Genomic DNA, 27,533 nt, shown 5'->3' with positions numbered 1-27,533 from the left:
CCTAAATAATCTCCTACCCACACTATTTATATGTTATTGTAAACTCTAAAACTTGCACACAACACATAGATTGTCGAGAGTATGAAATTAATAATTAGCGGCAGAGAACAATATCGTCAATTTTTAAAATCATGAGAACGCTTTCAGTTGCTAGTTTGATGGCTGAGAGAGTGACCAGAAGCGGCTGGATGATGTTATCCTCGAACATATCGGAGATGCTGTTCTTCTTTATGTTTATGCCAAAGTTGGTTCCGCCCTGGACGTGCTTGGCCTTTAATTCTGTGATAACGCTGAGCGGGTACATGCCTGCGTTTTCCGCGAGAGTGTATGGAATGATTTCCAGAGCCTCAGCGAAAGCTTTCACACACACTTGAGAAACTCCCTCCAAAGTCATTGCCCTAATGTGAATTATTAGTTTTTGAATATAAAATATGAATATTGTTGTAACTCTAGTTCCATTCAGTAAACATTGTTTACACATATTTAACTATTTATGTGTATAATAATTAGTAATAGTTTAAAAAATACCATTGGGAAAGTTTATGGGAGACTTCCATCTCAGGTGCTCCTCCACCGGGAAGAATAGATCTTCTTTTAACAAGACATCTAACCACACACAGTGCATCATGGAGTGATCTTTCGGCTTCATCGAGAACCAATGTGTTTGAAGCTCTGATTAGTACTGATGCTGTTTTCTTCATATTAACTCCTGTGATCTTGACAATTCTAGAGGCTCCTTCAACCTTGGACTCCACCTAAACATTAAATTTACAAGTTGTCTTCATACCAATTTTGCGGTTCCCAACTTTTCTGGAGTAAAGTGGTCAATACTTGCAACTTCCTCGCAACCGATGCTCTTTGTTATAAACTCTATATCTTCACGCTCAATGTCCTTTATTACCATTATCTTCGCCTTCGCCAAGTAATCAAGTGATAAATCCTAAAACATTAAATGTCCAAAAATTGTATAAATAAATATAGTAAATAAAAAATTGTATAAATATAAAACATACAGTGACTGCGTCACGTAGTATTGATTTCTGTATTAGAAGAACATTGCAACCGGTTTGAGCAATTTTTTTAACCATTTTAGCGGTAATTAACCTCTCTTCTCTCATAATCCTATCAATTGATTGGTAATCCTTGACAACTATGTTGTTGTCCATATCAGTTTTAGGGGTCGACAGGCAGAATTGAATGAGTCCAATCTTGGCATCAACGATTCTTGTTGGGCCACTAGCAGTTCTTACTGCTTTCTGATCACTGAACACCAGTCCGTCAACCATCTCGCTATCTTCTATAGTCCCACCTATGCTCTTTACTATCCTTACGCTTCTCAGGTCTACGTTCCTTGACTCTGGAGAGTCCATCACAGCTAGAACACAATCAACAGCCATTGGCGCCAATAATGAAGCGTTCTGTGATACCACCTACACACATAATTAGGTTTGCTATGGTTTGTAAAATAATATCAATTAATAACTATGATTGAACCTTAGATTGGAGGGAAATTCCGGCAATATCCATTAAGAGTGATCTATCTTCGAGTGAAATCGGCTTTGAGATGGACTCCAAGATCTCCTCAGTCTAACCAATTTTTTACAATGTCACACACAAGTATATTGTAGAGTTTTAAAATACCTTATTTACTGCCAACATCATACTATCGGCGATAGTTTGTGGGTGAATCCCTTGGTTGAGCAGGTTCTCAACCATCTCCAGGAGCGCCTTACAAATAACTACCACTGAGGTAGTTCCATCTCCTGCTTCAATATCTTGAGACTTACTCAATTCCACCATCTACTCAATATTATATGACCTCATACACGTTTAACTAGAGTTAGAAATGGATATGGTAATACCATTTTAGCGGTTGGGTGTACTAATGATAATTCCTTTAGTATAGTAGCGCCGTCATTCGTTATAATAACTCCTCCCTTCCCATCTTGGATCATCTTATCCATCCCCTTGGGGCCTAGACTCGTTCGAACCAGATCAGCGACGGCTAAGCATAATTTATATAAATACATCTAAGCGTTGTAGAGTTATATACTAATTTTATATATCATCAAAATCTATAATTAATACCTTTTGCTGCCAGTATGTTTTTCTTTCTAACATCTGCAGTTTTTTCGTTCCTGTTCCAGACGGAACTATTAGAAGGCGGTGCTGAAACTTTAGAGGCCATTTTCCAAAAACTTCATTAAATGTTGTGGGAGATAATCAATATTTTACAATATAAGGTATTTAAATAGGCAAAATAATTTAAAAAATCTGAAAACAAATCAAAGTAAAAGCGGTTTAAGATTTTTGTTTGATAAATTATGAAACCAGTCCTTCTAAAAGAAATAGATCAAGATATAAATTTATACACACAATTATAAAAGATACTCTAAAATTATAATATTTAGAGGCTAGAGTGTATTAATTGAGAATAATTAGAGTAAAAATCTGCCGATTTAGTTACCTATAGAGCACCACAGTACAAGACGGTCAAGTACATTGAACATTAATTATTTAGTTACTTCATAACTTGTAATACAATTAATGATTTAAACAACATAAAAGTGGGTTTGGTATTTTAAATTATGAATTGAATTCATTAACATTTATTTATTGATTATTAAAAGTTTTACACATCAAATTCTTAAAATTTGGAAATTTCTCTAATTATCCTTTATAAACCTTTATTAAAATCTTTTAATTAGTTATTATTATAATTTATTCAATTAAGCATCTTTTATATCTAAATAGTTTGTTTATTTTATAACTAGTATTTACATATTTTTTATATGAATTAATTAAAAAATAACAAATAATAGCTTTAAAATTAAAATAAATTTTACTATATTTAACTGGCGATTTTTTAAAAATTATTGTGTGTTAAAAGTGTAGAATCTGATCATTATATATAAATGTACAATATTAGTATATGTGAAGAATAATGAAAATTTAATCGCAAAATTTGTGGAAAACCGTAAAATTTTATTTGTAAATTATAAAATGTAAATAAAATGTTCAATGTTAATGATTCTGTCGAGAGAAGGTCATCAATTTTCAAACCCGGAGGACAGATAGGATTAATCTGTGACGGAAACTCCTTCTGCCTGAATCATCTCGGAACCTCCTCTTTCATAATAGTCTCTGCTCTTAGCCAGTTTGTAGTATACGATTCCCTGTCCCTAAGAGTGGTTTTTATATCACTGCCATTAAAATCTAACATTAAATCTATCGCATCTGAGTATGAAAATGTATATTTAGTATTAAAGGACAATTCAGTGTACGTTTTCCATAAATATGAATACAGAGAAATAACACATGAACATAACTCTGAGATAATTGCTATTTTTCACCACCAGAGTCAGCTGGTAACATACACAGCATCAGAGCTAATTACATACACGAAGGCAGCTTCTGATGATGATAATTCAGTCCCTAAGTGGAGCCTTGAAAAGGTTATTACAATGGATAGTAACTCAGAGATTACAGCTGTTTTGCCACTTTTAGGGATGAATAATAAAGTTTTGGTGGGATTTTCTGACTCTTCCCTAATCTTACTGAACCTTAAATCAGGGAAAACATTATACAAATTTAGTAAACACCAGTGTATTAATAATAACAAAGTGGACGATGTTAAAAGTAATAGCTCTGATTTAGAGGGAGTAGCAGTGATGGCACAATCGTGTAATACTAGTTCAGGAGTAGTGGCAATAGGGTATAATAGTGGATATGTGTCAATATTTGATGTTAATAAAGATGAATTTCTGGGAGGATTTAGCCTGACAAAGAAGCAAAAACAGCCAAAATCTATGAGTTTCGTGCTCGATTATCTTGGAATCAGTTCAAAATCCGATTCTCTAACAAGGCCGGAACTCCTGGTGGTTGGAACAACAAGTGGGGATTTGGTGGTCTTTGATCTACTCAAGTTTACCCTAATTTCATGCATAGAATCGGCTCATAGTACTTCAATTATCAGCCTAATGCATATAGAAGCTGATAAATGCCTTATATCTTTGGGTAACTTTGAATCTAGATTAAAAAATTTTAGGTGAAAATTCAATGATAACCTGGACCATGGACTCTGATAAGACATTTTTGAGAGAATTGAGGAGTAGAAAAGGTTTTATTGGAACAATAAACATCTTAACCCCCTATGGTATTTCTTTATCCATATTTTTATCTAATATATTTCATTTATATATATTATGAATGATCAGATGAAGAAGAACATGACTTGCTGGTGTGTACTAGTAATGAAGGTTCTGGGAGTTTGGGGAAGATTTCAACAATTCAGCAGCATCAATGTGTGACCTTTTCAACAAAATCTTCCAAAGTAAAGCTGAAGAAGATAACTGGGATATCCTCGTGCTACCAAAGACATTACGACTGGCCCAACATAGTAACATGTCACCAAAACTCACACCAGGTGCATGTTTGGAGTGGATTTAAGAAGATCCTGACAGAGAAGGTGATTAAAGTCCCTGAAATGAACTCAATTGCAACATCTGTCTGCCTAACCAAGTGCGGCAATTACGCAATTGTGGGTTATCAAAATGGGCAAATTCATCTTTTCACTCTACAAGTATGTTTTACTACTTTATATAGTTATTAAACAGTCTTGAAATAATTTTTAGAGCTGTAATTATGATTCTGAGTTTACAAGAGGAAATGAAAACGAATCTTTACCAGCACATTCATCACAAGTTATCAACATTTCACTGGTTGGGAACTCCAAAATCATATCAATTTCAAATTCCAAAACAGTATTTTTTATACCAACAGTTATATACTTTTAGTAGTTATTTATGGATTGATATGAGGTCATTTTGGTATAGGATAGAATGGTACGTGTATGGGATGTAATAAAGGTAAAATTGGAGTTGGAATATGACCCAGAGCTACCCAAGGGTGTAGGAGCGTACAATTCAGCAGTCGGAGTAAGATATTATTATTAAACACACATTGTTTAGAATTTTTTGACTGCACTGGCCTGTACTGACGATAACATCTACGTACTGGACGTCAAAGGGAATGTGATTATAAGGAAAATTAAATATCACTCCAAAGTTAATTCAATGGTACTCTTTTATTTATTTATACTATTCTAACATCTAAAACACTCTAATAATTCCACTTGTAGAAATTTCATATGAATGACAGTTGGCTGATAATTACTACGGAAAGAGGCACAATGTTGGTGTACGATATATTATCGGCTTGTTACGTCGACTACGTTGAGTTTTTGGGGAACATCTTGGATTTCCATATGGATTCTTCTGGCTCGTTTATGTTAGTATCAAATGAAAGGGCGCCTGGAGTAGTATTACAATACGCAAATAAACACGCCTTTGAGTTGTTTCCAAAGTCTATACTGTATAAAGATATACCAAAACAGCCCATTCCAGTAGATATTCCTCCATCAAAGATTGATTCGGACCAAATGGTAGAGTCAGAAGATGAGAATAAAACTGAGGAAATTGAATTCAAGTCAACCAGATCACAACTTGAGGCAGGACTAATAACGTTATCAGGGCTCACTTCTTCAAAACTCCAAACAATGTTGTTTTTAGATGAGATTAAGGAGAGAAGTAAGCCAAAAGAACCACCTAAAACTAATGATAATTTGCCTTTTTTTCTACCAACAACCTATAAAGATGGTCAGTTGGTGTTTGTGGAGCCTGAACCTGAGGAGATAGAAACACCAAAACCAAGAGAATCACTCCTAAAATCCACAGACTCACAAACACAATTTGAGCTACTTTTATACTCAAACCATGAAGATAAGTTTGAAAGTAACTATAACTATTTATACATATGGTATATAATTACGGTATGACTAATGTTCAGGGATGATGGAATATTTGTTGGCACAGACTCCAGCAATGGTACATATATCATTAGGGTTGTTTTCAGAATCAAAAATGGTAAGAAATGGTGTAATTAATGGGTTTAGGATGAGACTTTGTGTGAAATGTTGAGATTTTTTCAGTATCAAGTAAAGAGTAAAAGGAACGCGGACGCATTGCAGGTTTTTCTACACCTTTTCCTCAAATTCCATGCTGAAAGACTTTCTAACCTTAAAAACCCAGAAGCCAAGAAGATAATGTGTGAACTAAAAACAGATCTAAAGGGAGATTACAAACTACTACAGGAAAGCTTTGATAAAATCTCCTGTTATATCAAATTCCTTACACATTTGCAATTAGACTAATTTAATCAAGATTTAAAACTTAATTTAATGTTGAATTGATGAATATGTGGTATGAATTGAGTAAAAGAGAGGAATTTAGTAGATCATGATGGGGAGTAAGGTGTAATGACGATAATATTTAGATGCAGCTGTAACTATACAATAGAATATTTATAAAATGTTAAGTTACAAATTTATTAGATGTATGGGTACTTTGTTACGACTGCGCCCAGCGGAGCCACTCTTAAGGCAATAAGATGTAGATTAGTCAAAGATTCCTTAAAGGAATACCTAGTTTGCCTAAAAAGGCACTCAATAGAAGTTTATTCACTCGAAAACAATCAAAATAGGACTGTAAACAAAGATGGGAATCATTTCAACCCGCCAGTGTTAACTTCTGTACTAAATGCAAACAGTACATTTGTTAATTTTATAGATTACAGACCACCAACAGAAACACAAACACATTTGTTAGTTCTAACCCGAAATTTTACACTTTTCCTACTCACTTATCACGAAAACCTTTCAAAATTCACCTCCAAAGCAGTTTCATCTTTACAGGTTAGTGTTTTACTCAGTTAATTGATTCCTTCTGATTTAAGTGAATAATGGATTCACACATATATTTAGGAACTGCATGGTAGGCCGAATTATGAGAATATAATATTTAAAGTGGATTCTGGATATAATCTATTGATATTTTATGGATATCACAGAGTGTTAAAGTGCATAGTCTTGGACCCTAACAATTACTTCAACTTCTCAGATCTTGTCACAATTAGAACAAATGACGCCATTTTCGTGGATTTCGAGTTCATTTCTTCAGAATACACTGAAAAACTCGATACCTCGAGAGCATCTAGTACGACAAAGAGGAAGAATACATTGACAAATACCCCGAGTAGAAGCTTTAGCGGCTCTAGCTCAAGCTCAATTAGCAACGATATTCAATTTAAATCGCCAACGAGGAACAGTACGTTTTATTTTCTGGAGTCAAGTTTGATAATTCTTGGCGAGGATAATGTGTATGGGAGTAATAAAACACCAGTCAGATGGGTATATGGAATGAAACTGATGTTTGAGATTGAGATACTGAACGGCTGTAAAAGATTCAACTCATACACTCACACACCTCTTTTTGGTGACCCAATAAAACTATCAGTTCCCTATAGCAAATTAATACCACTCAATCTGGTCAACAAAACAAACAGGTACGATAGCGTGATGCTGTTAGGTCCTGGATCAACGGGTTTTATAAGTTTTAAGAGCCCAAGACATGTAAAACAGTTTAAAATCAACAACGCAATCACTGAAGTAACTTGTTGTTGTGCGTATAGAGAAAATAAATTCATTTTTGGTGATGATAATGGAGGATTGTACCTGCTTAGGCTATCAATCTCAGCACTAAGAAAAACAGTAAATACAGTTAAGAGAAGAGCAGTATATTCCCCTGGAATGAGTTCAAGTTCTGGCTCGCAAAATAATTCTACGGTTTCTAGTCAACAAAGTAATAAAAGTTTAAGCGGTGAGCAAGAATTTATGGTAAGCGAAGTAATGGCTGTGAAGCTGGGGAACTTTCCAGTTCCTTCATCCCTAATAAAGTTGGATGAGGAACATATTTTTTATACAAGTAAAATGGGTGACTCATCTATTCTATCTATTAACTCAATTCTTAATTCCAGTAACAGATATGAACAAAACTCTGAACAGAGTGACCGTAACAGTACTGAGTGGGCACAAACTAATTTGGGACCGATAACAGACTTTGCATACCGAGAAGAAACGTCCTCAGGAGAAACTACAATCTTGGCATGTTGTGGGATGGGGAATTCAGGGTCATTTTGTGAAATTTATTTAGGGCTATCGTCAGAAATTATCCACGAAAGTGATGTTCCGGGAGTCCTTAATCTGTTCTCAGTCCCCATGAAGAGTCTCTACAATTCCACCTCTTCACTCCTATGTATATCATTCTTTAGGTTTACCAAATTTTATAACTTCAGTTTATCAAGTGTTGAACCTTCTGAGCCTCCAGATTTGATTAATTTGGAGGTGCCAGAACCTGCACAGAGTAGGAGAGTTAATGTTGGCAGAGTAAACAAAAGACAAAAGGCAAGGGAAGCGCTTATTAATGCTCTGGAAAATAATACAAGATCAAATCAGACTGTGACTAAAGTAATAAATAATTCTCATAATCCACCAAACAACTCTAATAGAACTGGAAAAATAACAAAGTTTGAGAATAACGTATTTTTATGCAATGAAAAAACAATTTTGTTAAGTCATCTAAGAAATGGGAACATATTACAGGTTACTCCAAGAAATATAGTTTTCGTTAACGATTCATTTAAAACGGTCAAAAGAACAAAGATCTCCCAGATTGTAAGATTAGCTGATGACAAGTTGGCGGTTTCTTCAGTTGTTTGTAATCCGTACATTATTTTATTACTGTCGAACAATTGTATAGTAGCATTGGAGTTCGATTTAAAATTGGTCAGCAGCAGGAACCTTGAGTTTAACGTGTCTGCAATGGGTTGTATAACTAAAAACGACCTTCTCAACTCTGATCTTGGTATATTTGCAGGTGCAGGAGGTTTATTAGCCGTCAGTAGCTGGGATAGTAATAATGTGATATTATTCCTGACAGTTAAGGACCTGAAAGTGGTTTGTTCCCACAAAATAAGCCTGGATTATGATATATTTGCGGTTAGCATAAAATTCGCCAAGATTAATACTAATGTGTACCTGCTGTTGTCCCTTTCAAACGGGGTTTTATATATTTACCAACTAACAAAGATTGATAGAACTATAAAATTTACATTGGTTAACAAGTCAAAATTATCATTATGGTCATTTAAATTGCTTGAACTGAAGGTGAACAATGATGAGGATGAGGATACATGTAACCTTTCAAAGGTCCATTTAATCACAACAGGACCAAAATCATACGTTATTCACCCTAAAAACGGGAAAATTAATTATACCAAAATTAATACCGACAATTTGCACACAATGACGACTATAGCTAACCTAAAAAGTGTAGAAAACACAGAAAAACAAGAAATGCTGGTAATATATAATAACCACAAAAGTGTGGTGGTGGGAAAATTGAACTTGTTGAATAATTTTAACGTACAAAAGATATTGAAAGGGTCCAACTTTAATAAAGTGGTTTACCACAGCAAGACTAAATTGGCAGTAATATCAACTATTCCCCAGTATATTATTAATCCAAGTAATTTAACCACCAATACTCCCATTAACTCACAGAACACAGATGTGTTGGAGAGTGGTTACACATCTGCAACTAACACACAATCTCAACTTTCTCCCTGCGCAAGTCAACAATCTAATAACTCAACCGACTTTAACTCACAGCTATCATTGCCAGATAGCTTATTAATCTGTATGAATGATGATGCGGTTTTGAGTGGAACTGACACCACAAACGTACCCAGTGAGATATTGTTGGTGGATATTGACACCAAAGAAGTTGTCTATAGGTTAAGTATGCCACAGGATCATTTAATCTCAAGCATGCACAAATACACCCATGCTGAGCTCGGTAAGGACTACATTGTTTTTGGCACATCTAAGGTGTCCGAGGCCAACGATGTACCCACCGAGGGCTTCTTGTATTTTCTAGAGGTTTATAAGGAATCGGAATCTTGTACAGTTATAGTGAACAGGAACACTGAGCCTTTTAAGGGCGGAGTTGTTGAAATCACCAGTTTAAACAAATATTTGGTAATTGCAGTTAATTCTACAGTTATGGTTATTGCTCTTCCAGGTCCTAATGACAATTCCAATTCCAATGACAATACCAGTACCAGTGTCGCTGTTAAGGATAGTGATTGTAACGTAAAGAAAAATATTCTTGAACTGGTTGATATAAACGATTCTTCCACGTTGATCCCTAAAATAGATGAAAATACCCCGTTCCTGGATGTTGTTGCCAGCTACGACTCGAACACGTTTGTAGTATCGCTGGACACCAAGGATGACGTGATTTTTGTGGGCGATCTTATGACCTCAGTCAAGATGCTCAAGTTCAGAGATAACAGCTTACACGAGACTTGTAGGGATTTTAACACGCTGTGGACAACTTCACTGGTTGCAGTGGATAACTCTTCATGTCTCGTTTCTGACGATTCAGGGAATTTTATGCTCCTTAAAAAAGTTAAACACCCAGTCACAGACCAACAGTCCATCAAGTTCGATAAAATAGGCCTGTTCCACCATGGCGAGGTTGTAAACAAGATTCTAAAACGGACCGAAATGCCGATTCACCATGAGGCAGATACCACCATAACGAGGAACAATCCAAGTATTTTTTCCAACCCATCCTGAACACTAGTTATTTAGCTGCAATATTAATAGTTTATCTTTAATATTTGTATAAATGTGTATAGGAGAATTTATGGTTTCTAGTCGAGTAATTTGTGAAAGTGAGACTAATAGCCCTTCTGAGACCTCAAGCCTTAACGAGCACAACAATTTGTTCAAGGGTTTCTTTACCTGCGCCACAACTTCTGGCAGTTTGTTCCAGGTCTGCTTCTTTGAGGATTTGAAGATGTTCCTGAAGCTGTCACTGCTCGAACACACCATGCAGCTCGTTCAAAAGGACCTTGGGAACATCCCAAGCAGGAACCAAAGGAACTTTGAGGACTTGCATTCCAATATTCCCACCAGAGGTTTCGTTGATGGGGATCTCGTCGAGTCGTTTCTCAAACTTCCAGACTCTCTCAAAAAGTGGGTCTTTGATACTATGCTCATTAACTCAAAGCAGCTTGGAATTAAGCTGAACTCTCTTGAGTCCCTACTTTATGAAGTTGATCGTATTAAACACCTAAGACTTGAATAATCTTATAAGCACTCTATACACTAGTATAATATATTTATTATACAGCACACTATATAATATATATTAGTACGGGAATATCATATTCAAGAAAGGTGATTATATACTGCGTTATGGAATCACAATAATTCTCCACAGTCCTCAACAACTACAGTTTTTGTTGGTTTTCCGCTTTGAGTTCCAACGGCTTCAACTGCCTTGACCACATCTTTTCCTTCAACCACCTAAAACAAATATAAACATTTTGGAATCGGGTTTAATAGGGTTGATTAATGACATACCTCGCCGAAAACGACGTGCTTTCCATCCAACCACTGGGTTACCACTGTGGTTACGAAGAACTGGGAGCCATTGGTATTGGGTCCTGCGTTCGCCATGGACAACAGAAATGGCCTGTCATGCTTCAGGTTGAAGTTTTCATCGTTAAACTTAAGCCCGTATATGCTCCTCCCTCCAGTGCCGTTATGGTGTGTGAAATCACCTCCTTGGCACATAAAATTCGGGATCACGCGGTGAAATGTTGAGCCCCTAAAGTTACGTTAATTATCGGTAAAATCGTTATATAAAAGCAAAATACTAACTTGTAGTGGAGTGTGTTTCCTGGAGTGCTCTTTTCTCCAGTGCACAAAGCCCTAAAGTTCTCGGCAGTTTTAGGTACAACGTCGCTAAACAACTAAACAAATGTTAATTTGTGTAAATAATTAGGAAACATTTGGGATATATAAATAGATTAGCTAGCGGATCTAATAAATAAATTGAAAAATACTTCGAAAACGACGCGTCCTGCCTTAACTCCGCCGACGGTTAAATCGAAATACACACGTGGTCTCTTTGACATTTCTGGTTCTGTTTGTGAAAATAAGTTAAAAAGTTTATGCCTTCTAGTTAAAATAGATCTGTTTATAAATGAGGAGTAATGCTTGGGTTGATTGTAGAATTTTAAGCAGCTGGAATAAAAAAATAATTGGTAAACTAAGCACAATAGCTTGATATTTTGTCTAAGATGCATAAAGAGGTTTGGAGAAAAGTTTCGAGTTGATCCAGTCAAAAAACCGGTGGAATCTACAAAAAATATACTTTTTAGAATAAATAAATTATTAAAAAGATGTGTTTGATGGGGTCTAGATTCCATCAACTCTCTCTAGATATAAGTTCAACTTTAGGTTTTAATTTCAATATAATTTTACACATTGGAGATATAAACACTTGTGTTTTGTTTGTTTTGTTGTGGTATTTGTTTAATTCACTTTCAACCTAATTTTAAGCATGATTTTGATTAAAATATGTTATTTAAAGTTTAATTTGTAATATATCCTGTAAAATACTGTTTGATTTTAAAAAAATATTTTATTTTTCATTGATTGTTCTATTTGTTTTTTATAACAATGCAGATTTATTAATTGTTAAGTAACTTTAAAAATAGAGTGATAAATTTTTCATAAGATGCTAAAGGAGCCATTAAATACAATAAGTGGCAGCTCAGCTATATATTGTGATGTGATTCCATCACTTTTAGCTGAAAGGATAGATCAGCTGTCAGTATATGGACCTCTTTTTGAAGCACTTACTAATAATCACTTTATTAGATCTGGTTACAACCTTAATTCAGGCTCTGTTTTCAGTAAACCTGAGTGTCACCTCGAAGTTGAAGTTCGTCTAGGCTTTATACAGAATATACGATCTGAGCATCGATTCACACTGCCAATTACAACTGATACGCTGTTGGCTTCAAGAGCGCCAGTGAAATTTGTTCCAGGGGTTACAGAAGACCAATATAACGCAGCGAGAAACTTTTTGATTGAGACCTCAGACGAAGATGACCTAAGGAACGAGTGGACTACTTGCCTAAATTCCTGTACCATAAATAGATTTTTCGAGATTCAAGGATACGAAGAACTGGTAAGAATAAGTGTTCTAAGTGATTCAAATTCCCCAGTTAACAGACAGCAAAAGGAACCAATTGACGCTATAAGAAAGGTTAACCTGCTCACATGGAACATTAGCTCAGGATCAAATGAGGAGCCGAGCGAAGATTCTGAAGAATTTTCTACAGGGCTTGAAGGACTTGACTACAGAATTGCAATAAATCTTGAGTATAAAGTCCCACTAACTAATTTGCCAACTACTAGTAACGCTAAATACTGTAGAAGAAGATTAAGAGATTCATTCGTTCATACTGAAAGTATCTCTTAAATACTTTATACAGTCAATCAGATAGGCTCATATGCCACATTTATAGATACTTTAACTCATCAATAATATTATAGGTAAGATGAGATTTGATTTGTCAAAGGTGGAGGATGTAACAGAGAATAAGGATCCCACAACTTCGAAGTTTGAGATCGAGATAGAACTTTTAGGTGAAGAGATCGTGAAGACGTTGATGGACAAAACACTCAGTTCGGACCAGCGCCTCATGAATCTAAAGTACTATTGCTCAACGCTGATAAGGTCATCGAGGTACATTATGGACCTCCTCTCCAGTAAAAATGAGCGCCTAAAGTATTCCTCTTTCATAAACTCAATTTCGGAAAAGGTGGGGGTATACGACCTTAGGATAGTATCCCAAGATGCAGAGTCAGTTGAAAGGTATAAGAGATACCTATCACCACAGCTTCCACTGATCGGTGATTACCTCTACAGAACAGTTTCAGTTAACCTGGAAAAAAACCCAGACATGTACAATAATAGGAAATCCCTATATACACAAGAAACCCAAGATATACCGGGACCATTTGTAGTCAAAATCGATACAAATGGACATAGATATGTAACAATAGATAAATGATGATTAAAATACTATAAAAATATATATGTGAATGGTAGGTATTATTTGTTGTAAAGCTGCTTGATTTTTGAGGAAAGTTCATTTATTTTCTTGCGGGTTTCAGCAAGCTTCCCTTCAAGTAAAAAGTGCTGCCTTTTGACAAGAGAAGGGGATCCAGGGCCTAAATTACAACGAATCATCTCAGATTCAAGCCGGTCCCTCTCAAGGTAAAGCTCAGTGAGTTCCTTTTCAAGGTCGTTTATTCTAACTTGAGTCTCCTCATCAGGGCCATCAAACATAGTTGGTTTAAATAAATCCCTAGACTTTTCCCTTTTCGAATTACCTTCAGCCAACTTTTCCTTGTACAACTCAAGTAACTCGGTACTTACAGTGACTGTATTATTATTCTTAGAGGTGTTCTGTAGTAGAGATTTAAGTTGGTGTCTTAAATTATTAGCCTTGCATTTAGTAACGTATAGTTCATTTAAGTGTTCCTTAACCAGAGCCTTTTCCTGGTCAAGTTTCTTAAGTAAAATGGAATTCTCCTTAAACATCGAATCATTGTCTAAGTTTAACTGTTTAACATGAGCCCTTAAAACATTAACTTCCCTGGTTAAGCTTTCCAACTCAGGGCGATTATCAGCAGCTAGTAAATCAATTTGAGCCCTCTTAAGCTGGTTTTGAAGTGTGTTGACCTTTTCCTCAAGAGCGGTAATCTTAGAAGATTCTGAAATTTCAAAGTTGCGAACAAGGTTTTGTTGAGAATAAACTGTTCTATTCAAGTCTGAAACTTCCTGTTCAAGTTTACATTTGCGATTTTCCAATGACTCCTTCTCAGTTAAAAGGAACTTGTTACTTAGAAGGAGAGAGTCAACCTGAGACTTAAGGTCCTTATTAACCTCGACTAGTTCTCTTTTCTCTTGATTCAGTTCATAGAGTTCCTTTTCCAAATTTGCACATTTGGAACTCTCATTTTCTAATCTCAAGTAGGCATCTTGCACATCAGTTTGTAGTCTGGATATAAGTTCAGATCTCCCATGTATTTCTGTTTGCAAAGTTTCATTATCTGATCTTAGAGCATTAAGAAGTCTCTCATTATTTGAAAGTTGTCCGTTTAAATTATTAATCTTAAATTCTCGTTCTTCTAGCTCTAATCGCAAATTATCGTATGATTTCTGAAGACTTTCAAAAGCACTGGAAACTTTCTCAAGGTTGTTTTTGGTCTCAGATTCATCAAGTAACCACCTTTCACGCTCTAACTTCATCTCCTGAAGATCCAGCAAATTCTTTCGGTTGGTTTCATAAATTTCATTCTTCACCATTGCCAACTTAGTGGCCAACTGCTTATTATATTCGTCCTGTAATCTCAAACTTTCTTGACGCATCTTTTTCTCAGAGTCGGCTGCAAACCTGTAAAAAAAGCGCTTCTGCCTTTCAGTCCAGCCCTCCAAGGATGGCTTATACTTTTCTTCATATTTGGCTGCGTTTAAATCTGGGTAATCTTGATTCTCTCTAGTTGTGGTCTGCAAACTAGCATTTGGAACCCTACCGGTAAGGACCGGAGCAGGTAATACTATAGGTTTATCACCATTTCTTCCAGTTCCTACTCAGTGATTAACACCAATGAATAGATAGTTGTATAGTTAAAAGTGTATATAAAGGTATTTACCTTGCGTTAAAGCCTTCAATACTGGAAGGGTGTAAGGCAGAACCCATTTTTTATCAGGGGCTTCCTCTTCACCATCTTTAAGAACCTTTAGTTTTGCTCCACTCACAGTCCCAATGTCTAATAAATAATTAAAGAAGCCAAATAATTAATATAATCAAAAATCATAAAACTAAATAAATTGTATTTTGATGAGTATGGATTACTGAGTGATTTGAAGAATTCGTTGGTTTCTTTAATGGTATTATCAAGTCTATCGGCAATGCCTTTTAAAGCGTCTTGAGACATTTTAATTTAATATTGGAATTTAGCTTTAAAAATAACCTTCCGGTTGTGAGTACCTCTAAAAAGTCACTAAACGGCTACACATTTTAAAAATTACTTCAGTACCGCTGCGATTTAGTCTCTTAAATTTATTAAAGCTTTTAAATCTGTTACTTAAGGGCTGAAATTAGTTAAAACTGCAGATACCTATTCCCCATAGGTCAAAGGTGCACTTTTGATCAGAAACTGGAGGCATATGGTCTAACTCCAGACGCATCTCCATATAATAGTCATGTAATAAAAATTTAATAAGATTTAGAGAATTAGGTGGCCTCAGACGAACGATCCCTGCTTAACTCCCCAAAGGTACCAGTACAGTAACACTCCCAGCTAATCAATTATTATTATATTTACAGAAATGTTATTATTTAAGTTATAAATAGTATTCGACTAACTGGTTGTCCGGTAAAGCAGAATAAACACCAGAAGAGAACATTTCCGAGAGTTTTGTTGTTTTTTATCTGAAGGATTTTATTTTCACCATATTTTTTATTTTTAACAGAACTATCTATGTGGATTAGAAAACATACCACATCCATGTCTGTAAAAAGCAGTAGCGGGATTTGTCCCATCATGGCCCAAAAAACGTAGCCTGTCCATCCCAATCCCAGCGGTACCGATATTAGGTACTCGTGGAGCGCCGCTGAGATCACGAAAACCACGATGTTAATGAGCCCTCTGGGTAAGCCCAAGTTAGTCAACGGTTTACTTATATGCCTTATTAGAAACTGATGTATGGGCAGATTCCACTTCCTCCAGTACTCTGCGAAACAGGACGCATTCCACCAGTCCTACACCAGTATACAGTACCTTACATGTTTATATACTATACTATGCATAACAGTTTTAGAGCTAAATAGAGGTGTACTCCGTAGAAACGTCTATCTCCAAACCGAGTGATTTCAGCTAGGAAATTGCACCAAAAGTGGAAAATGACTACGAACATGAGAAGCCAACAGTAGAGAATGGGGACCGATAATAGTAACATCTAAGATAGTATATTATTGTGAGTGTTCCTAACTCTGTCTATAATATGGCATGCAACTGTGAAGAAGTTTGCAGATTTAAATTCGTCCATGGTGAATGTATTCGACACGGCCACCACTATGTACTGGTCAGCCAAAATTCTATCATTCGTACATATGCACAACTATGAAAACTTACTTGATTACTGCCAAGAAGAAAACGAATTGTAAAAACTGTTTAAATGCAGTCATCCAGTTAATCTTTGGCGTCATTGGATAATAAAACTGTAAAGTTGTGAAAAGACAATTTAGTTACTTGGAAGCAAACTGTTGGCATAATAATGAATCTGTAAAACTCGGTGAGCTTGATACAGTTGGGGTATGTTGAGGCTATCTTCGCTTCTTTTTTGATTTTACACACTTCCAACAAATTATCGCCGTTACTATCAAATACATATTTGTATAAAAGATACCAAAGTGCTTTTCTGTAATCGAAGCAGACGTGATGGAATGAATACATTTTAAAGGCCCAAACTACTGATGTGATCAGCATCAGTGCCGATAGCGCTAAACATTACTAAAATCAATTTGAAATTACATGGTTCTGTTTTATACGATATAACGGTGAGATATGGGTATAGTAGAACAATCAAAATGTTCAAAAGCTGAAGTAGAACCATGGGTAGTGTTAGTGGTTTAGTCGATAGCGGTGCTATGTAACGTTCTATACCCCAGGCGAACAATATTGATATATGTGTCTAAATCAAAATATATTTCTATCTACTATGTTATTTATGTTATTTGATACCTTTAGGGTACATCGCAGTAGGGGCCAATCTTGGTACATTTGTGTAAATCCCTTCGGTATTTCCATCAAAAGTCCTAAAAATACAGTTAACTACAAATCCAACAAATATAATTATATATTAGTGGTACCATATTTTCTGAAATTGTTGATGACGAGCCTAAAGTTCATGGCTACTAAAATTACAAAAACTAAGTTTACAAATCCCGATAAATTTAAGTGTTTCATTCCTGTGGATAAGAGGCTTTGCCGGCACTCAGTGTGCAGAATTTCGTGAAGTGGTCTACATATTATATTACTCTTACACATTTTCATATGCCTACTTCTCTAATAGTAGTATTTATGTAACCATATTATTGATTTAATACCTTCCTGAATAATCCTTTTGGGTCTCTCCTGGCTTATTTAAGGACGAAAAGTCCACCAATAGTCTATTTGGCGCACTATTTGATCTTTTTTTCCTGATACTTCCTCGTCTATGGCTTGGGATTCTGCCCACAGATTCCTGTGCTTGCTTGCTCTGATAAAATGTGCTTTTGCTCTCATTATATTTAGAATTAGTGACAAAATTTATGTTTTGTGGGTTAATTTGGGTCTTTTTACTGAAATCGTTCAAGAAAAAGGTGCTAATTGACCTACAAATCTGCTTAAGTGATTTCGATCTGGATTTATTTGGAAGTGATTGCTTATTAATCATTTTCCACAAACCATAAGCTTAAATTTAAATGGAATTCTAACCAAAAGATGATTTAAAGGCAACATAATTCAAAAGTTGTTTTTTCCAACCAATTTAGGGATAAAAAAATTTTGTCGTTGAATTCACAAATTACTATATTTTTTACATTATTTAATAAAACATTTTAAATATTAATAGCTGTCCATTTAATTTTAAAATAACCTTATTATAGTGTCGTCTACCATATAGCCCATGAGGGTTACATTAAATTAAAAACTATATAAATGTGTAAGTATTCTTAAGGATTAATCTGATATTAAAGGTGATACCAATTCCCAGAAGGAATCTTTAACGATATCACAATGTAAAACCAGTATATTATGTTCAGAGGCCTTCTCTTTAACCTTGAATTCAAGTTCATTTAGTTCTGAAGGACTAATTTCGAGCCAAATCTTTCTTTCTTTGTCCACTAAATCCTCTCCCAGACCCTCACTAAATTCTCTTCTACTCAGATTATCCAACTGATCGAACGTGTTATAATTAAGGCAATTTTCGTCATCAACGTTTACAGCTTTGGTAGTGGATTTTACTAATGTAGTCCCTTTCCTAATAATCGTCGAATAATAAAGTTATTACTTGAAGATATTTGGTAAATTATTATAGTTAAGTTTATGTGTTGTGAAAAGATATTCGTTTTTTTCCACCTTGGTTGTCCCCTGAAATTATTTTAAAAACAATTTAAACAAACTTTTAACCAATTATATGCCTCGTCATTACTTTTACCGTCCAATATCAAACACCAAAAGCAGGTATTATATTGATTATTAATATGGCCTAAATGAATTTAGTGATGTTAAGTATTCTAGAAATAACTGTAAAAAGTTACAATCAACGTGGCGCCATGAAAAGTAATCGACAACTGCACGATGTGTAGGATAAAGAACAACTCTTCCATCGAATGAAGGAATTGATAAAAGAGGTGTATTCGGGAAGAATGTACTCCAATAGTAACAATATGACGATGTAAACAGGGACACAACACATGATAATATTTTCCTATTAAATTAAATTATTACACCGTGGTATATATATTAGTATTAAACTTAGCAAACATACTGTTTCCGTCTATTATACAATTTAGTGTCTCTTTTAAACAGAAAACTACAGGAAATGAATATAAAAGATGTTCAAAGTACCTATATTCATCAGAATGGCCATATGCTAGAACAATATCGTCAAATTCTGACATTACTTGGATTGCGGCAGAATTAATTAAGGAAAGAGCTCTAGGTTCGTTAGGTTTTCGGAAATCGTGCCTATTACTAAAGGCGCTAAAGGCTCTCCCATCAACCCTAACCACGATCCAACAATCATTTAACAGAGTGGAATCCTGCTCAAACTCTCTAACATAAGAATACTTAGAATTGGCCATTAAACCAACTTAAATCAACTTCATATTATTTACAAATATTTTACACTAAAAATTTATACATATTATTGAATTATATAAAGATTTTATGGAATTATGTATGGAATCACAATAGGGTTAAAAACATTAAATATATTTTTTAAATCAGTTATATTGCATAGGAATTAAAAAACGATTTCTGCCTAACATTTCAGTTTTTGATCCCAAATTTTGCCCTCTCTACAAATCATTATACACATCAAGCATATATAGTAATAATTATGATATGATCTTTGAATTACCTTACTAATGGTGTTGATTAGGAGATTCCAGTTAAATTGTGTGTTTTTTAGATCGAACTTTGGCTGCAATAACATAACACTGAAGAGTATTGGCAGATCAGTTACAAATGCCAAATTTGCGTACATTTCCATTATATTCAGAGGCAACGACTCTAACTCTAGAATTCTCTGTTTGTGTTCAAACTTTTTACTGTCAACAAATGGAGAATATTCTGGATTAATGGACTCAGTGGGATGACTTAGAAGTGCGAAGAGCTGTTGAAGTAAGTCACAAATTTGAGTAACAAACTTCATTACGTAAATACCGCTAAGTTTGGCCCTAGTTGCATATGTATATAACCACTTGCAGTCTTTAACGTCCTTCATATTAAGCTTTCTCCCGTAAGAGTCATGTGGAAATATATTGAACAGATGGTCCATTATTCCTATATATAAAAGGGGATGACCCAGCATTGATATGTTCTCCACCAAGTATTCCCTGGCAATCATCCTATAACTGGTGTTCTCACACATTATCTTTAAAACAGACAAGAATCCTCGAGTTTTCTTCAACAGCCTAGCGTGAACAGCCAATATCATTTCTTCATCCCGAGGATTATAGAAAAAGTGAGAAACACACCATGAAACCTCCTGAAATCTGACAAAGTACTCTACACATCTTTGAGTTTCTAAGCTCTCAAGTTCACCATTCTCAACCGTACTCAACCGACCTATATTACATGGTGTATGAAACACTATATGTTATTATTTATCATAGTTGTATGATGGTGGCTAATTAGTAAGAAAGTACTTAAATGAGCGGAATCATTCAAATTGGAGTTCAGACTGTTAAATTTGGTGAAAGTTGATTTAAAACTACTATATCTCCCATTGGAATTAAGATTTGAAGAAAATTCTAAAATTTAGAATTAAATAGCTTAGAAATTACCGCTATTTTTAGTTGAAACCCCAAGAGAAACAGGAGTCATTAAACATTTGTTAAAATATTTTATGAAAAACTAAAAAATGGTGTTAAATAGTAAATTAAACCTTTAGAGCAAGACAGAGAGCGTCTTCTCCCCTTTTGTCCTTCTTAAGTGGGTCTGCGCCAAGTTTTAACTGCTCAATTACACCCGAAATATCATTTTTCAGTAAATGGTAGTGTAAGGGGAATTTATCCTCAAATGAGTCAGAATCACCGAAAATTAAAGACTTCCACGAATACACCATTTTTTATTAAAAAGATATTTCATTTAAATTAGTTTATTCATAGGATTCCATATTATTTAATCTTTTTGTGCTGTTCCTCTTTTCTCCCTTTTGCACCAAATGGCACCTTTGTTTATTCCAGGAAGGCTAGTTTCAGACAACATCACAATGCCTTCGTGAAACTACTTAAAATACTTACACAATTTATTAAAAATGATTTAATATTAGATAATGTTTAGTTTTAAATTAATTTTTTATAAATTATCCAAATGTGTGATACTTTTGCTCTTTTTACACAATCGGATCTCCCAATCAAACGATGATATCCAAAAACTCAAGAATGGTATTAATATTTATATTAAAGTTAATATAATAGCGTGTAATTGTAAATGATGTACAAATGTTCAGATATAATGGTCATGGACTCTAATGTGCAGGACCTTGCGAACGTTTTGGATAAATCATTGTATAATTCCTTCCAAATTTACGACTCAGTTTGCCTAGGTATTCTACAACTTTCACTAAATGTTAATTTAGGTGGAAATGTAATGACTTCTGGTATAAAAACTAAGGGTTTAGTTGGTTACTGGACTTTTGATAAGCTGTACCCCGTTGACGAGACCGGTAACGGGAACCATTTCTACTCACCTGTCGTATCAGGTCCTCCTTCAAATGGTATTTTTAAAGATAATTTAACATCAAATAGGTCATGGTTCCAGTCTCTCCTTCACTGCCGGTATCACTTTACTCTTTCATATCAACTATAATTTGTTTACAAAACCAGTTTAATGGATTTTTTAGAAAGTTCTTACAAAATTAGGGCCACAGAATCGCTTTCTTTGAGCCAATTTACTATCACTATAAGGCTATACCTGCTGGGCGATTACTCCCCCAATTTTCGTAACCTTTTGTCTCGGAACTACTACAACCCTCAGTCTCCTAACATTTTGTTTTACCCTTATAACAACAAGTTGTCTGTTAGAGTGTTTACAGAGAGTGGAGATATCGAAGGACTTTCCTCGAATTCTTCAATACCATTAAGGCGGTGGACTCAACTCACAGTAGTATGCACTGAGGATGCCGTTAAAATTTATATTAACGTATTTTTAAACATACTCATTGATTTTTCAGGGAATGCTCGATAATTCAATCGTACAAACTACTTAACCATATCATATATTTATACACTTGTTTACACTCATGCTTATAGGGCCTGAGGGGAAAACCTACTCTCAGTTCTGGAGATTTAGTGATGGGGAAAGCACTCAGATACGATGGATTCAGGGTACCAATATACACATCTCGCCAAATTATGTTAAAATTTATTATATTTGCAGGGTTATGTTGACGATTTGAGAATATACAACTATGGTATGGGATCACACGAAGTTGCTGCCTTTGTATCAGACAGCCTCACCGGCTTCGACAACTCGTTTAGAGTTCAGCTTGGTTGCACATTTTGTGGCCACAAAGAAGCTAGCTCAAATGGGTTCTGTCCCTCAGGGTTCAAGCTTTGCACTCTCGATCAACTTTACATCAGTGGAGCTCATATCGCAAGAGTTAACGGCTGGTTACACTCAAGTAACCAGATTTGGTACAAAAACACCAAAAACACTCAAAACGAATCCAGAGCTGCACTTTGCTGTTCTTAAACATAGTTTTACTTTTATTTGATATTATAAATAGCTAAGTGTGTAAATGGAGTGTGTTATAACTTTATAACTTTATAAAGAGTGTTATTTTTGAGTGAGAATATGAAGGATGAAAGCTTATTTTTGGAAAATTGCTTCGAGTACTTAAGATGGCCTGGCTGATCTTGGTCCTGAAACTCCTCAGCGTCCTGTTCCAGAAAATCGTTCTGAAATATCCTCACCGGCTTATTCCACTTAATGGTCTTCAAATTGTTCACCTAAACAAACATTGTATATTTTATGGTGTTACTGAAGATTTAACAGAATTGACATCATGAACATCAACGTCCTTCTGGAAGCAAAAGAATGTGATTTCTAGTTCATATGACACCTTAACCACAAAATGGTTAAAGGACGGAACCATTAGTCCTGGTATACACGAGGTAATGGTACATTTCAGCTTCCCCAAAGTACTCATCGACTCGTCGATCATTATCGACTGCTCACTTTTCCCAGATTCAGTGCAAGTTTCTGACCTTATTAACCTTACCCTAACCTTAAAGCAGCGTTTGTAGGCTCCTAGGAAGTCAAAATGCACTGAAAACCACGAGTCGACACTAATCTCGAGGTCTTGGACCAAATTACTTGACTTGAATCCTGAAATTACACAACTACACAGCTTCAGACCATCAAATGTAAAGCTCATTGTTTCTACATTAATATTCATGTAACCTTTAACTCTTACCTTTTTGATTAGTTCCGCTATCTAGTTTACAAAAATTGGGTGTATTTGTTTTAATTTGTTCTAGTGTTCCTTGGTGATTTAACTGTAGTCTTTGTTCCAATCTTTTCTTAAAAGAGTTTATGAGTTCATTTAGTGTTTCAGGCTTATCTTCACCTGGTAATTTAACTATTGTTTCAAAATTCTCAAAACATTTCTTAACTCTTTCCATTTTTTCAGGATCTTCAAGCTCAAGGTTTGAAAACTGGTCAAACATACATTCTAATGAGTTTTGAACACCTTCATGTCGAGTTCCAACGTGCTCTTGTCTGTTAATGCAGACATCATAAAAAGTCCAAACTAGGTCCAAATCTCTAGAAATGATAGTGTTGTTTGAGAATGCTGGGGCTTTGTTCTCTTCTCCTGTGTCTTCCACTGAGCACTTGAAGCTGAAAAACAAATTCTTGTTATTTTCGTCTTCTTCAAGGTATGATTCTATCAACTGGATGCACACATTCTCCGCTACTGTATCCAGGTTAGATAAATCAAATCCTGTCGGTTTAGTCAAGACTGGGAAGTACTTTGGATTGAGGAGCGGAAAGTCTAAAAAATTGATATGGTTTTAGAGGTACCAAAGTAGACCGAGCCCAGCAGGTTAAATTCTAGCTTTCTGCTTATTGTAGAAATTTCATTTATTGAGTTTGGGTTTCGATACTGTACAGATGCGTATAAGAAGTATGAGTATCTGGGATAATGTCATCAGCGTGTTGTAAACTTACGATACATGTTTCCCGTGGTATGAGGGAGGCATAAATGGCGGGATTACCGCTTTAAATCGATCTGAACATCATTATGAAGTAAATATAACAGTTGAATTAGTTATAGTTAAGTGATTATATTGTGCTCACAGCAAAGTTCATCAAATTTTGATTTAAATTCTTTAAATGTACAAAAAACAAGTGGGTTAGTTGCGAATATTAGGCAAATATCCTGATTGTTACTAAGTTCTGCTCTTTCTAACTGAAGAAACGGAAAGTGAAGCGTATTATTAGTTTTTGGCAAATTTATTGCTCTAGTATCAAATGTAATCACTCCATAAAGGTTAACTGATATGAAATCTATGTTTAAAGATGATTTATTATTGGAATTTTCAGAGTCTACCGGCAATATGTTGATAAATGCGCAGAATGGTCCTCCAGAGTAATGGATTGGGTCTGGAACCACAATTTCAATTTTAACAACTTCCGAGTATTCATCAGTTTTGTCTTCCATTAAAAAATTAACATAAAATTCGCCAACTTGAGATATTTTCCTCAGATGTTGGGATATAAAATGTGTAAACAAATACTTAAACTAGTGTATAAATTTAATCAATTTTCTCCACAATTTAAGGTAATATATTGGGGAAAATGAGCTTAAAGGTTGGACTGTTTACTTTTGCTTCCTCTACAGTTCCGAAGTATTCCATTCCTCTGTTTAGAACCAATACCTTGTTCACCTTCTTAACGATTTCGGCATTATGTGTCACTATGATAAGTGTTTTTTCATTTTTCGCCCTAAGATAATATATAATTTATCAACTTACATCTCAATTGCCTGTGTAACCAGTTCTTCTGAGTACCCATCTAAGCTTGACGTTGGCTCATCCAGTATTAAGACCTTAGATTCTTTCAGTATTGTTCTCACTAAATCATACATTCAGTAATAGATTTTATAATTGGAAATGTGAAAAATATGATTAATTGGTTAGGAAATATCATATAGATAAAAATACCCAGGGCTATTCTCTGTTTTTGTCCAGTAGAAAGTGTGCATCCTTTGGGTCCCACTATTGTATCATATTTGGAAGGCCGTGATTCTATGAACTCATGCAAATTGCACTGTTTACAAGCTTCTATAACTTGTTCTTTTGTTGCCTTTTTATTTCCGTATTTCATATTTTCCTCAATTGACATAGAGAACAGAATGGGTTCCTGTGTCAAGATTGAGAAAACTGATCTTCTTAGCCATTTAGAACTTAGGTTACTTATGTCATTTGAGTCTAGTAGAATCTTTCCTGAGGTTGGCTTGTAAATTCCCATGATTAATTTACACAAAGTTGTTTTACCTGCTCCACTCGGTCCCACTATCCCAACCACATCTCCTGCCTTAATCTTAAATGACACTCCGTTTATTATCTCATTCTCAAGATTTAGTTCACCCTCTTCAAACTCATTATCAAGTTCACTAATATGTTGTAATTTATTAACTGGTTGAATCTTGGGGAATTGGAAAAATACCGAACCTACTTCTAAATCTCCCTCAACCTATAAAATCATTATAGATCATTAATAATGTTATTTGCTATACAAACCTCTTCTAGTTCAAGCAATTTCTCCTCCGGCTCCTTCAAATCAGTTATTTCATACACGCTGCGCATAGAATTTGTGCTTCTCACAACGTCAGTATATATCTAGACCATTAATTATTCTTACACAAAAGACAAATATATTCCAAATAACTACTACAACAGTTGTTGAACAAACCTTTGACAATCCAGACACTCCAAGTCCTATTAAACTTCCGTAAATGATAAATGACGCAAATTTCCCTGAAATTAAGCAGTTCAAAATTAAAAAACTAACCCACTGTGAGTGAACCGGATCTCATTTGCTTAGACCCGAAGTAAATCATAATTAGGGTTGAAAGGTTAAAGCTTGCTAGTATCGAGCCCATCATAATTCCTTCTGAGCTGTTAGCTCGAATTGAAACTTCATCGCATTCGTTTAAACTATTCATAAATGAATTCGCTTCGTATTCCTCCTACACATATTACATTATTGGGGTTTCCACAACTTTATCTAACTACACGTCTGGTTAAAATATTTTTGTTATAAAATACATTCGAGAATGAAATAACGTTTTCTATTCCACTGATAACCTCTTCAGCCTTGGCTAAAAAATCCATTTGACTCAATAATTAATTTAAATGGTTAACTAGGTTTACACTTACCCATAACGTTTTCAAGTCTTTTTTTCTTAAGAGAATGATACCTCTTCACCATAGACGACAGCTGTCTTATCGTAACCCCAATAAGTGGCAGTGATACTAGTATCACAAGTGCCAGTTTGGCTGAAATTGAGAACAGGTGGCAGGTTCCTCCTATGGTTGAGTTACAGCATCTAAGAAACTGCATTTGGCTTTCCACTAAAGTCTTCGGTCCCTCTTCGCAGTCATTGAGCAACTTGGATAAAAGATAATTACAGGTATGTGAATGAAAGAATAATAGGTTTTGTGAGAGTATTTTTCTGAACACCTTCCTTCTATATCTCTTTTGAATCAAGTAAATTGCTGTTTGTGTGTGATACACTCTAAACCAAGATGCCATACTTCCCACAATATACAGTGGGATTGAGCATGCTAAGATCCTGTTAAATAAGCAGTCTGATCCTAGCCCGTCTAACTTTGAGAATAAGTTATTGATAGCAAAGAGTGGGAGTGGGAAGGAATATTCTGGGCATTTTTCAAGTGAGGATGTTTGGGACAACTCTGACGAATCTATTAGTAATCCTATTATTCTTGGATATAGCATGTTAGTTACTGCGTTAGCCATCAGCCCTAGGCTTCCCAGAACAAGGTGATACTTTTCATCGGGTTCCAATTCCTTTGCAAATCTGATAACTGATTCAGACAAGGAGGCATTTTCGGAGTATCTCCTGACCTCTTCACTATGAACTGATACTCTATTACCCATTTGTATGGATATAGTATAATATTCTTATATATTTCAATATGATACAAGTTATATAAAGGATTTGTTTTACCAAACACTATTCAATTTCACATCAAAAAATAATATACATCTGAGCGAAAATGGATAAAATAACATCAATAAATGAATAAAACTACATTGAATGATAATTTACAGTAGTGACTTGCATTTTAACACATACATTTTTATTATATGGCTGGAAATAATTTGACATAACTACATTCGTTTTTATAAATAAAAAGAGCGACTAAAAGTGGATTACGATCATAAAAGGGGGCAA

At 35.0% G+C, this 27,533-nt stretch overlaps 12 protein-coding genes across 12 annotated transcripts, besides 14 other annotated features; 4 read left to right on the top strand and 8 right to left on the bottom strand.

Moving 5' to 3' along the window:
- Nucleotides 1-94: 94 nt before the first annotated feature.
- TA19585 (chaperonin containing tcp-1 delta subunit, putative) lies at nt 95-2,188 on the bottom strand (the record flags this gene model as incomplete). Its single annotated transcript, XM_949391.1, has 8 exons — nt 95-398; nt 529-755; nt 788-940; nt 1,014-1,430; nt 1,495-1,587; nt 1,642-1,800; nt 1,863-2,005; nt 2,089-2,188. 8 exons carry the CDS (start codon nt 2,186-2,188, stop codon nt 95-97), a joined length of 1,596 nt encoding a protein of 531 aa, XP_954484.1.
- An 826-nt stretch (nt 2,189-3,014) lies between these two features.
- On the top strand, nt 3,015-6,211 carry TA19590 (t-cell activation-related wd repeat protein, putative; the record flags this gene model as incomplete). The annotated part of the gene is made up of 10 exons (XM_949390.1): nt 3,015-3,280; nt 3,308-4,017; nt 4,049-4,156; nt 4,218-4,582; nt 4,635-4,763; nt 4,836-4,937; nt 4,971-5,078; nt 5,141-5,792; nt 5,848-5,924; nt 5,954-6,211. The coding sequence occupies 10 exons, from the start codon at nt 3,015-3,017 to the stop codon at nt 6,209-6,211; spliced, it is 2,775 nt and encodes a 924-aa protein (XP_954483.1).
- Nucleotides 6,212-6,391: 180 nt separating this feature from the next.
- Nucleotides 6,392-11,051, top strand: TA19595 (damage-specific DNA binding protein 1, putative; the record flags this gene model as incomplete). Its single annotated transcript, XM_949389.1, has 3 exons — nt 6,392-6,751; nt 6,821-10,514; nt 10,600-11,051. The coding sequence occupies 3 exons, from the start codon at nt 6,392-6,394 to the stop codon at nt 11,049-11,051; spliced, it is 4,506 nt and encodes a 1,501-aa protein (XP_954482.1).
- A 116-nt stretch (nt 11,052-11,167) lies between these two features.
- TA19600 (cyclophilin 1, putative) lies at nt 11,168-12,057 on the bottom strand (the record flags this gene model as incomplete). The annotated part of the gene is made up of 4 exons (XM_949388.1): nt 11,168-11,272; nt 11,330-11,576; nt 11,630-11,721; nt 11,815-12,057. 4 exons carry the CDS (start codon nt 12,055-12,057, stop codon nt 11,168-11,170), a joined length of 687 nt encoding a protein of 228 aa, XP_954481.1.
- Nucleotides 11,986-12,057: a sequence feature (Signal peptide predicted for TA19600 by SignalP 2.0 HMM (Signal peptide probability 0.608, signal anchor probability 0.198) with cleavage site probability 0.308 between residues 24 and 25).
- A 434-nt stretch (nt 12,058-12,491) lies between these two features.
- On the top strand, nt 12,492-13,836 carry TA19605 (mrna capping enzyme subunit, putative; the record flags this gene model as incomplete). Its single annotated transcript, XM_949387.1, has 2 exons — nt 12,492-13,230; nt 13,316-13,836. 2 exons carry the CDS (start codon nt 12,492-12,494, stop codon nt 13,834-13,836), a joined length of 1,260 nt encoding a protein of 419 aa, XP_954480.1.
- A 41-nt stretch (nt 13,837-13,877) lies between these two features.
- On the bottom strand, nt 13,878-15,769 carry TA19610 (uncharacterized protein; the record flags this gene model as incomplete). The annotated part of the gene is made up of 3 exons (XM_949386.1): nt 13,878-15,418; nt 15,485-15,601; nt 15,655-15,769. The coding sequence occupies 3 exons, from the start codon at nt 15,767-15,769 to the stop codon at nt 13,878-13,880; spliced, it is 1,773 nt and encodes a 590-aa protein (XP_954479.1).
- Nucleotides 15,770-15,932: 163 nt separating this feature from the next.
- Nucleotides 15,933-18,272, bottom strand: TA19620 (acyl transferase, putative; the record flags this gene model as incomplete). Its single annotated transcript, XM_949385.1, has 10 exons — nt 15,933-16,093; nt 16,197-16,596; nt 16,674-16,793; nt 16,827-16,955; nt 17,057-17,213; nt 17,244-17,337; nt 17,369-17,528; nt 17,579-17,652; nt 17,707-17,894; nt 17,944-18,272. The coding sequence occupies 10 exons, from the start codon at nt 18,270-18,272 to the stop codon at nt 15,933-15,935; spliced, it is 1,812 nt and encodes a 603-aa protein (XP_954478.1).
- Nucleotides 16,315-16,383: a sequence feature (6 probable transmembrane helices predicted for TA19620 by TMHMM2.0 at aa 144-166, 222-244, 251-273, 383-405, 452-474 and 489-511).
- Nucleotides 16,426-16,494: a sequence feature (6 probable transmembrane helices predicted for TA19620 by TMHMM2.0 at aa 144-166, 222-244, 251-273, 383-405, 452-474 and 489-511).
- Nucleotides 16,710-16,778: a sequence feature (6 probable transmembrane helices predicted for TA19620 by TMHMM2.0 at aa 144-166, 222-244, 251-273, 383-405, 452-474 and 489-511).
- Nucleotides 17,270-17,337: a sequence feature (6 probable transmembrane helices predicted for TA19620 by TMHMM2.0 at aa 144-166, 222-244, 251-273, 383-405, 452-474 and 489-511).
- Nucleotide 17,369, bottom strand, in TA19620: a sequence feature (6 probable transmembrane helices predicted for TA19620 by TMHMM2.0 at aa 144-166, 222-244, 251-273, 383-405, 452-474 and 489-511).
- Nucleotides 17,388-17,456: a sequence feature (6 probable transmembrane helices predicted for TA19620 by TMHMM2.0 at aa 144-166, 222-244, 251-273, 383-405, 452-474 and 489-511).
- Nucleotides 17,726-17,794: a sequence feature (6 probable transmembrane helices predicted for TA19620 by TMHMM2.0 at aa 144-166, 222-244, 251-273, 383-405, 452-474 and 489-511).
- Nucleotides 18,273-18,556: 284 nt separating the features above from the next.
- Nucleotides 18,557-19,683, bottom strand: TA19625 (uncharacterized protein; the record flags this gene model as incomplete). The annotated part of the gene is made up of 5 exons (XM_949384.1): nt 18,557-18,857; nt 18,888-18,967; nt 19,000-19,085; nt 19,138-19,307; nt 19,328-19,683. 5 exons carry the CDS (start codon nt 19,681-19,683, stop codon nt 18,557-18,559), a joined length of 993 nt encoding a protein of 330 aa, XP_954477.1.
- Nucleotides 19,684-19,824: 141 nt separating this feature from the next.
- TA19630 (uncharacterized protein) lies at nt 19,825-21,170 on the bottom strand (the record flags this gene model as incomplete). The annotated part of the gene is made up of 5 exons (XM_949383.1): nt 19,825-19,899; nt 19,962-20,695; nt 20,752-20,856; nt 20,890-20,959; nt 20,991-21,170. The coding sequence occupies 5 exons, from the start codon at nt 21,168-21,170 to the stop codon at nt 19,825-19,827; spliced, it is 1,164 nt and encodes a 387-aa protein (XP_954476.1).
- A 210-nt stretch (nt 21,171-21,380) lies between these two features.
- Nucleotides 21,381-21,458: a sequence feature (Signal peptide predicted for TA19635 by SignalP 2.0 HMM (Signal peptide probability 0.906, signal anchor probability 0.000) with cleavage site probability 0.389 between residues 26 and 27).
- On the top strand, nt 21,381-22,801 carry TA19635 (uncharacterized protein; the record flags this gene model as incomplete). The annotated part of the gene is made up of 8 exons (XM_949382.1): nt 21,381-21,492; nt 21,558-21,653; nt 21,687-21,824; nt 21,856-21,885; nt 21,951-22,249; nt 22,281-22,301; nt 22,360-22,434; nt 22,487-22,801. 8 exons carry the CDS (start codon nt 21,381-21,383, stop codon nt 22,799-22,801), a joined length of 1,086 nt encoding a protein of 361 aa, XP_954475.1.
- A 56-nt stretch (nt 22,802-22,857) lies between these two features.
- Nucleotides 22,858-24,773, bottom strand: TA19640 (uncharacterized protein; the record flags this gene model as incomplete). The annotated part of the gene is made up of 5 exons (XM_949381.1): nt 22,858-23,058; nt 23,091-23,491; nt 23,526-24,104; nt 24,134-24,215; nt 24,459-24,773. The coding sequence occupies 5 exons, from the start codon at nt 24,771-24,773 to the stop codon at nt 22,858-22,860; spliced, it is 1,578 nt and encodes a 525-aa protein (XP_954474.1).
- A 115-nt stretch (nt 24,774-24,888) lies between these two features.
- On the bottom strand, nt 24,889-27,235 carry TA19645 (ABC transporter, putative; the record flags this gene model as incomplete). The annotated part of the gene is made up of 8 exons (XM_949380.1): nt 24,889-25,057; nt 25,087-25,186; nt 25,276-25,807; nt 25,855-25,953; nt 26,027-26,091; nt 26,126-26,303; nt 26,383-26,435; nt 26,479-27,235. The coding sequence occupies 8 exons, from the start codon at nt 27,233-27,235 to the stop codon at nt 24,889-24,891; spliced, it is 1,953 nt and encodes a 650-aa protein (XP_954473.1).
- Nucleotides 25,945-25,953: a sequence feature (4 probable transmembrane helices predicted for TA19645 by TMHMM2.0 at aa 117-139, 203-225, 297-319 and 332-354).
- Nucleotides 26,027-26,086: a sequence feature (4 probable transmembrane helices predicted for TA19645 by TMHMM2.0 at aa 117-139, 203-225, 297-319 and 332-354).
- Nucleotides 26,157-26,225: a sequence feature (4 probable transmembrane helices predicted for TA19645 by TMHMM2.0 at aa 117-139, 203-225, 297-319 and 332-354).
- Nucleotides 26,561-26,629: a sequence feature (4 probable transmembrane helices predicted for TA19645 by TMHMM2.0 at aa 117-139, 203-225, 297-319 and 332-354).
- Nucleotides 26,819-26,887: a sequence feature (4 probable transmembrane helices predicted for TA19645 by TMHMM2.0 at aa 117-139, 203-225, 297-319 and 332-354).
- Nucleotides 27,236-27,533: the final 298 nt, after the last annotated feature.

The sequence above is a fragment of the Theileria annulata genome, chromosome 1 (assembly GCF_000003225.4).
Source record: "Theileria annulata chromosome 1, complete sequence, *** SEQUENCING IN PROGRESS ***".
Lineage (NCBI taxonomy): Eukaryota > Apicomplexa > Aconoidasida > Piroplasmida > Theileriidae > Theileria > Theileria annulata.
Note: the sequence above shows the minus strand (reverse complement) of the source record. Positions and strands in the feature narration are given on the sequence as shown.